Source organism: Bidens hawaiensis, unplaced genomic scaffold, assembly GCF_021521415.1.
Source record: "Bidens hawaiensis isolate Kalapana, Puna unplaced genomic scaffold, B.hawaiensis_p1.1 tig00073092_1, whole genome shotgun sequence".
Lineage (NCBI taxonomy): Eukaryota > Viridiplantae > Streptophyta > Magnoliopsida > Asterales > Asteraceae > Bidens > Bidens hawaiensis.
In genome coordinates this window covers 27,407-36,912 of record NW_027502735.1, presented here as the reverse complement: position 1 = coordinate 36,912, position 9,506 = coordinate 27,407, and the positions used below count along the sequence as shown (strand labels likewise).

The following is a 9,506-nucleotide window of genomic DNA, read 5'->3' as shown; positions in this document are numbered from 1 at the left end:
TCAACCAAAGGGAGATGAGTATCCCAGCTACCACCGAAATCGATTGCGCACAGCGCGCAGCATATCTTCCAATGTCTGGATTGTTCGCTCGCTTTGCCCATCCGTTTGGGGATGATATACCGTACTCATGTCAAGACGAGTACCTAAAGCCCCTTGTAACGATCTCCAAAACCTTGATGTGAACCGACTATCTCTATCAGAAATGATGGACACTGGGACTCCATGTTTTGAAACTACTTCTCGAATATACAGTCGGGCTAACTTTTCCATCTTATCGGTTTCCTTGATCGGCAGGAAGTGCGCTGACTTAGTTAGCCGATCTACAATAACCCAGATCGTGTCATAACCCCCAGGTGTCCTTGGCAGTTTGGTGATGAAGTCCATAGAGATTTGTTCCCACTTCCACATGGGAATTTCTGGCTGCTGAAGTAACCCCGACGGCTTCTGATATTCAGCCTTTACTTTTGAACACGTCAGGCACTTACTGACATACGTCGCGATGGCGCCTTTAAGATTGGGCCACCAATACAGCGCTTTAACATCTTGGTACATCTTGTCTGCGCCAGGATGTACGGAATACCGCGTCTTGTGAGCCTCGTTTAATACTCGCTCGCGCAATCCTCCCTTGAGAGGGACCCATATGCGGTTAGCGAAATATAGATTGCCGTTCTTAAGTTCCAAACTCTTAATCATACCCCCAAGGGATTCGTTTTTAGCAAACTCTGGTTTCAAAGCTTCTTGCTGAGCGTCTCGGATGCTGGTAAAGAGATCTGCGCGAATGGTCAGCCTTAGAGCCTTGACTCGTAGCGTTTTTATTCGCTCCTTCCTGCTTAGCGCGTCTGCTACCACATTCGCCTTTCCAGGGTGATACTTTATTTCACAATCATAATCATTCAACAATTCAACCCATCTTCGTTGCCTCATGTTTAAATCCTTTTGATCAAATATATGTTGAAGGCTCTTGTGATCCGTAAAGATTATACACTTTGTACCATAGAGGTAATGGCGCCAAATCTTTAGCGCGAAGACAACCGCTCCAAGTTCCAGATCATGCGTTGTGTAGTTCTTTTCATTGGTCTTGAGTTGGCGCGAGGCATACGCTATGACTTTGTCTCGCTGCATAAGGACACATCCGAGTCCCTGATGTGAAGCGTCGCAGTAAACGACGATGTCATCCATCCCCTCGGGCAGAGACAAAATTGGCGCACTACATAACTTTTGTTTCAACATTTGAAACGCTGCTTCCTGATTTTCGCCCCAAACAAACTTCTTATCTTTCTGAGTTAGCGCGGTCAGAGGTAGAGCTATCTTGGAGAAGTTCTCAATGAAGCGTCGATAGTAGCCAGCTAGTCCTAGGAATTGCCTCACCTCAGTTGGGGTTTTTGGCGCTTCCCAGTTTTCGATGGCCTTGACCTTGGAAGGATCAACGTGTATTCCTTTCTCGTTTACAACGTGACCGAGAAAGTGAACTTCTCTAAGCCAAAACTCGCACTTGGAAAACTTCGCATACAACTTTTCTTTCCTCAACAATTCCAAAATCAATCTCAGGTGTTGCTGATGCTCGGCCTTGGTCCGAGAATAAATCAGAATATCATCTATAAATACAATCACAAACTTGTCCAAGTATGGTTTGCACACGCGGTTCATCAGATCCATGAATACAGCCGGCGCATTAGTTAGCCCGAAAGGCATCACTAAGAACTCATAATGGCCGTATCTAGTTCGGAAGGCTGTTTTCGGCACGTCTTCCTCATGGACCCTAAGTTGGTAGTATCCGGACCGTAGATCTATCTTCGAATAAATAACTGGATCCTTGCAACTGGTCAAATAAGTCGTCAATCCTCGGTAAGGGGTACCGATTTTTGACTGTCAGCTTATTCAGCTCCCTGTAGTCAATACACATTCTGAACGAACCATCCTTCTTCTTAACAAACAGTACTGGAGCTCCCCAAGGTGAAAAGCTTGGGCGTATGAAACCCTTATCCAATAGTTCATGTAACTGATTGGATAGCTCTTGCATCTCAGATGGAGCTAGTCGATAAGGCGCTCGAGCTACTGGCGCAGCTCCTGGGACTAAATCAATACGAAACTCGACTTGTCGCGGTGGCGGTAATCCGGGCAAATCTTCAGGAAAAACTTCTGGAAATTCGCGCACTACTGGTAAGTCTTCAATTCTTCGCTCATCTCCTTTCTTCTCTACTACATGCGCCAGGAAGGCGTAGCACCCTTTCCTTAGGCACTTGCGCGCCTTTAGGCACGAAATCAGTTTTGTCGCAACTCCCCTTCTTTCCCCTTGAATTACCAAGGTTTCTCCGTTCAACAGTGGGACCCGAACCTGCTTCTCATGGCAAATAACTTCCGCGTGGTTCTCGACTAACCAATCCATACCTATCACAATGTCAAAACTTCCCAAGTCTATTGGCAACAAGTTAATGTTGAACCCGTGACCTCCCATGACTATTACACATTGTTCAGTTCTTTCGTTCGCGCATAACTGCCTACCATTGGCTAGTTCTATAGTATAAGGTGTGTCTAGCCTACTGGTTGCTAGGCCTAGGGAGTCTTTAAACTCAGCGGATATAAAACTTAGGTCAGCGCCATAAGACAGATGCAAAATGTCCGTTAAGCAAAAACGTACCGGTTACCACATTCGGCTCTTCTTTAGCTTCGCCTGCGCCGATCACAAAAGCTCTCCCGCGAGCTTGGTTTCCCTTTTGCGGGCAATCCCGACTAAAATGCCCTGGCTTCCCGCATGCGTTGCAGTTGTCGCTCGCTCCAGCTTCTCTGACACGGCAATTCATCGTCTTGTGCCCTGGTCTGCCACATTTGACACATTCGATTCTTGCGCATTCACCCTCGTGGTGATACTTGCATTTGTTGCACCATGGGCGAGGCCCGCTGTATCCTTTCCTTGATGGCTCCGCGGCTTGGATCGCGTAAGCCCTTGCGCTCTCCTGCTTCTTGAACGGTGGCTGCTTGGAGTCGGACCCTCGGTGGTGAGAGTTCCACTTCCTCTTGGGATCAGAGGTTCGCTGCTCGATTCCGCGCGTAGTTAACATACCCGCACGGACCGTATCCCTTGTAAGGGTGATGGCCCGCGCTACCGCCTCATCAAAGGTTGGAGGCGCTGCGGCGTTGAGCGGAACCCTAACAACAGGAGGTAACCCAAAGATATACCTCTCGATCTTCTATTCCTCCGTGTTTGCCATGTCTGGCACCAACTAGCAAAGCTCGTTGAACCGGTTGTTGTAGGCGTCGATATCCGTTCCTACCATGGTGTGGTTCCAGAATTCCTGTTGTAGGTTCTGAATTTCTGCGCGAGAGCAGAACTTTCTCATCAACATTTCCTTCAGTTCCTCCCAGGTCTTGTGAAGAGCAACTTCTCGCCCCAAGGTTTTCACTTGAAGCTTCCACCAAGACGAAGCTGCTTCTTGGAACATGCAGGTCGCGTAAAGGACCTTCTGGTTCTCACTACATCCGCTAATGGAGAGAACTGTCTCCATCTTGTCAATCCAGTTGTAGAGCCCAATGGCCCCTTCGGTACCCTTGAATGGCCAAGGCTTACAGGCCATGAATGTCTTGTAGGAGCATCCTTTGTCCAAGGCTCCTGATTCGGGTTCTGGGGTCTCATTCTGACGACCCTGACTTGATTCGGCCTTGCTGGCCTCATGTGTTGCGATTGCTTGCGCGATTATTTCCGCGAGTTCCTCGGGTGTCATGGTAATTCCCTTGGCTTTAGTTGGAGGCATTCTCGCTTTAAAAGAGTGAAAACATATCAATCTTAGCGCATGTATTCTGAGCACATAATGTTATCATTATTTACTAGACACTGTGTGACCCGTGTTCCTAAGTGTGTGTATAGTTTCTTTTGAAAATATTTTCTTTGAAAAATATTTCATGCGATTTCCCCCAACGGTTATAGTCTAGGTTAAAACTTCTTTTCCTAGTTCGCTATAACCAGTGCTCTGATACCAATCTGTCACACCCAGCCCTGAGCGGCGGAAACAGCCGGGCGCGCGCGAGTGGGGATTGATAATTAAGCACGGGCCATTGCAAACATTCAAAGTAAGATTTTCATTGCGCATGAAATGTTTAATACAAATACGTTACATTGTTTAAAAATTACATAAAAACATCCAAGTATAAAACTGTTGAAGATTTCCACGCCATATCCCCTTGCGCGGCGGGAACAACCACGCGCATCGAAGGGATAGAACTAAAATCTTCCAAAAAGCTAGTTTTAGATGTTCAGCGTGAGGTGCTCTAAGTGTGACTCCATGCGCTACTTAGTTATCTCCTGAAAGACACGTAAAACATTTGAATCAGTATAAACTGAGTGAGTTCACAAGTTTTAGTAACTTTATAAATCGCATTGCATCATAGTCTTGATAAAAATCATATTGAAACACATTTCTGATTTCATGTCTAAACATATACTTGATAATCCGTATGAAAACATAGATCTGACACATATTTCTGATAAAAGTCGTTCAGCGGGCTACGCGCGATCATTACTGGAAGTGTGCCCGTCCATGCAAAGTGGCGCTGCCACTACGAGCGAAATAAGTAATACCGTCCCGCGGTTTACGCGCGAACATTTCTGGAGATGTGCTCGTCCATGCAAAGTGGCGCTGCCACTACGAGCTAAATAATATAATGCCGTCCCGCGGTTTACGCGTGGACATTTCTGAAAAACCGTGCTCGTCTATGCAAAGAGGCGCTGCCCCTACGAGCTAATCAATAATTCCATCCCGCGGGTTACGCGCGGACGTTGTGCCGGAAAACAAGGCGCTCGTCCATGCAAAGAGGCGCGACCCCTACGAGCGGGCTCAAACCCATAGTACTGCCCCATGACCATACTAGGCACTCGTCCATGCAAAGAGGTGCGACCCCTACGAGTGGGTGGATCAAACCAGCAGTCCCTACCCTTAGAGTTCCAATGGTAAAGTGATCACTTACTCGAGTTCTAGCGCACATACATCGAAAACCTTAGATAACCGTTCGCATTGCTCATCATGAAATATAATTTAAACACATAATCGCTTGCATAGCTTTTAAGTATACCATGATAAAACATTATTTAAGTACGTGTCCCTCGCCCCGAAAACAGTTTAAAAACAGTGAAAACAGCGAGAATAGGGGCTGTGAGACTCACCTGTGGTTCTTGTTAAGGGATTAATCGAGATTCGGGTTTTCTTGGTGTTGGCCTCGGAATTGAAGGTCTAGAATACGATTAAATAACAAGAAGTATATATATTAAGATCAAGAATTAGGAGAATATAAGGGTTGGAAAGCAGATCTCAAGGTTATATTCTCGGCTTACCTAGTAACAGGATCGGAAACGAAAGCAACGGATGCTTGGGAGATGATTAGTGCAAGTTGCAGTTCTTAAGAGAGAAGTTTGAAGTGTGTTTTGGGTGATATTTTAGGTTACATATTTATAGGCAAACTCAAGGGAACACAATCCCTTGCTTTATGGGATTGTAATCTCTTCATATCTAGGTGTAATGATGATAAAGTATGGAAATTATTATTATTTATTTAAGAGTGGAGTTGTGGATAAAAGATTTTGATTTGATTTGGACAGGACATGCAGGTCTGTGGTTGGTGGGAGTAGGGTGGCTGACAGTTGACTTTTCATGTTACAGTGTGCTTTTTCAGGTACTTTGTCAGTGTACAGTAAAAAGTGGAAAATCTCTGAAACACGCTACCGTTTCTTTTTGGGCGGGAGTAATCCCCTTACAACTGGAGAATAGACTAAGTGTTCTGCGCGTATCACTTTGTGCGCATAGCTTTCTGCGTGAAGGACATTTCTTTGCTGCGGGTAGGTGCGTAACCTTCTCGCAGTCAGGGACATTGAGTTTCATTTGTGGGTTCTCCAGGTGGTCTTGGTATTTCAACTTAGTGATCAGTCATGTTGAAGTCAATTCCATCTTGGAGCTTCAGGCAAACTAGCTCTCAATGTTCCCACCATGCGGGGAGGTTAGTTCCCCTTCCGCACGCGCATAAATGATTTGGGATACACCCGCCTTAGCAACATGCGAGACGGTCAACTCAATAGACAACATTATGGATACATAAAACCAATACACTCGCGCATGGCGCATATAACATATGCCCACGCAGGTTCTTAACATGGTGCGCTCGCGCAGGGCGCATATAACAAATGCACGCGCTGATTAACATGGCGCGCTCGCGCAGGGCGCACATAACAAATGCACGCGCTGATTAACATAGCGCGCTCGCGCAGGGCGCACATAACAAATGCACGCGCTGATTCTAATATGGCGCGCTCGCGCAAGGCGCATATAACATAATTACCTAATATTTAGGTTGTTTTAAGGGATTGGGAATTTACCGGGTGTCACAATATACATTTACTTGGGGCGCCTTTTGGACAGCATTCTTGTGCTACGCCTTGTGCGGGATGCTTGGTTTAACTCTCATATCATCGAAATCTAGCACATCGTAGTCTCAAGTTACCTAAATGGCTTAAATACACCTTTGCTTACTTTGGGGTTCAGGCTGCTCAGGTTTTTCATTCAATCTTTTTGGTTTTTCAAATATATGCATGGCTAATTAGTAGACTATATTAATGTTCTTTTTAAATATATTTATGAGAGACCCGATATTTTGGGTGAGCATACACAGAACCCATCATCAATATGTTGACTCGGACAAAGATCCACACTCTCCTACCTACGGGTTTTGGTTTAGTCATATCGGTTGGCTGTTTGATAGCGGCTACATTGTCGAAAAGGTATTTTTCCTTCACCGTACCTTGCAAATAGAATCACTTACTTCGACTGCTTATCATAAATCTAAACTTTTACGTGGGTGTGATTCTAGTACAAAGAACGCAAAAACGTTGAAGATCTAAAGTGCCAAGCGTTTTATAGATTCATCAGAACGACTTATGCGTATCTTGTACTTGCATTTACGGTACTGGTATATGCTTTGGGTGGTTTTTCATACCTTGTTTGGGTTGTGGTAAGTCTTTCTTTTGATAAACTTTTTGATATATCAGAAAAGACTAGAAAAATATGCTTATTTGTTAAAGTAAATGTGTTAATATTAAATAAATTTGTCATCCTATCCTAACGTTAATCGCATATTTATATAAAGTAAACTTTTATGTGGTAAAACATATCGTACAAATACTATAAAAAATAACATATTAGTTGTATTCTTTTAATAAAAACGCATTTACAAATTTTCCCAAATAAAATTAACATGCATTTTTTTTTCTATACTAAAAGTCCATCCATGTGTATTACAAATACAAAATCAACATACATTTTTTTTTCTCTTATAAAAGTCCATCCATGTGTTCTATTTGAAGAAAGCTGTGTTTTTTGCTTTACTTTTTAAACTGCATGCAAAGAATTGAGATGAATTATTGTTTTACATTAAACACGTGGTAAGACAAAGTTCGACGATGCCGTATTTTCTTCATTTTATAGTTCAATAAGTTAATAACAACAAAATAATATTTCAAAAACCAATATAATATAATATAATATAATATAATATAATATAATATAATATAATATAATATAATATAATATATGTTAGCGACGATGTAACTCAAAATAATAAAAAAACCTAAAAAATTATAAAATGGTTTTGTATACATTTAAAACCATTAAAAAATTTACGATTTTTATCGTTACTTTTGATATAGAGATTATTGTGTCAGTAATAGTATCACTACCCATGATTAATTAATATTATTGGTGCCTCCAAATTTGGATATAATCAACATGTTTTTATACGTATTTTTTTTAATTAATTAATATACACGAGACAAAATCTACTAAATGAATTTGTCAAATTATGTTTTTATAATTTCCTCCAGTCATATATTTGAAAGCAAGTCTCTGTTAGTTTTTTTTAAATCTAACATGTTAAAGGACTTTTATGATGAATATATAAAATATGTTTCTTATACGCAAAATAATGTTAAGGAACTTTTACCAAACAAATAAAAAGAAAAAGAAAATGAAACTATGCTTGTTTTTATATGCAAATAAATAGATAAATAATGTTAAGGTAATTTTATGAGAAAAAAAGGAAGATGTATGCCGGTTTCTTATGTAACATGCTCCAAATTATACACCGTTATGTGATAGAAGAAAATTGTTGCAATCTAATGTTCATTAATCATTCCGTAACACACACACATATATAAATATATATATATATATATACTGCTCACTTTGATGACGTATTGACGCATATGTATAAATGCTGGCAGGGTGTGAGAATCACAGTGAGTTACCACTTGACGTTTCTAGTGAACTCAGCATGCCATATTTGGGGAACTCAAGTTTGGAACACCGGTGATCTCTCCAAAAACAACATGTATGTGTTACATGCTTTCTGTATATATCGTCAATTATGTTTGGTTTCTTTCTTATGTGTAAAGATTCAATATAATAACTTTAAACAATGCTATCATTTAAAATATATACAATATAAGGCAAATCTTATACAATGTAGTTGGGTGGCACTGTTTACATTTGGAGAAGGATGGCATAACAATCATCATGCATTTGAGTATTCGGCTCGATTTGGGTTAAAATGGTGGGAGGTCGACCTTTGTTGGTGGTTTATATTGTTCCTTGAAGCGGTTGGGTTAGCCACTAATGTTAAGTTGCTGACTACGGCTCACAAGCTTAAGAGATCCTTTGCATCTAGTAACAAACTCAAGTGATTCGGGAGCTTTTGTGTCATAGTGTCCATTGGTCGACTTTATATACTTAATATTACTTGGGAGCTTTCGTGTCACAGTGTTCATTGGTCAACTTTAAAAATGTCTCTTGTAATAATATTGGTTGACTTTAGACACTTATGTTACTTGTATTACTTGTATGGATATATGTTTCTTGTTCACTAAAAATGTCTCTTGTAATAACTTATAAGCGTGCAACTTATTAATGAATCAACTTAAAAGTGTTCCCAATGTATATGTAATTTTTTGAACGACTTTAGCTCAACTGACAGTCGAGGGGCCCATAATGGATCGTCCTGTTAAACCTTAGACAAGTGAATCAAGAACATCAGACACGATTTTGCATAAAACGTTTATGCGACTCTTTTCATAATAAGAAACAAGAACAAAATACTTTCTACTAGAAAGTCTAGAACAAAAGAAAACTAATAATGGGTTTATATAACACCCAATACCATACTCCTACTCAAACTAAGAAACATAACATGCTAGATTTCTAAATTTTTTAATACGGAGTAATAAATAAAAGATAACTTTGGCACCAAATTATTCAACTTGGTCCATGAACTTTAGATCTCCATCAAACCGTCCCTTAAGATATTCTGTACCACCCTTATACTTTTCGTATTAACCTTTCGGGTCCTTCAAGTTGGTGTTGCTCAAAATTTTACACTCCCTCTCAATACCAACTTCTATTGTTCCTTCAAGATCCTTCGCACCTTGTAAAGCTTGAACCTCTATGAGTTTTATTTTTTGATTCGACTTCATCACC

The 9,506-nt window shown here is 41.1% G+C and overlaps 1 protein-coding gene across 1 annotated transcript; it reads left to right on the top strand.

The window, feature by feature from the left end:
* The first annotated feature begins 6,616 nt into the window (after window positions 1–6,616).
* LOC143606128 (palmitoyl-monogalactosyldiacylglycerol delta-7 desaturase, chloroplastic-like) lies at window positions 6,617–8,716 on the top strand. Its single transcript, XM_077082003.1, has 4 exons — window positions 6,617–6,760; window positions 6,850–6,990; window positions 8,258–8,364; window positions 8,503–8,716. The coding sequence occupies exons 1-4, from the start codon at window positions 6,617–6,619 to the stop codon at window positions 8,714–8,716; spliced, it is 606 nt and encodes a 201-aa protein (XP_076938118.1).
* The last annotated feature ends 790 nt before the right edge of the window (window positions 8,717–9,506 follow it).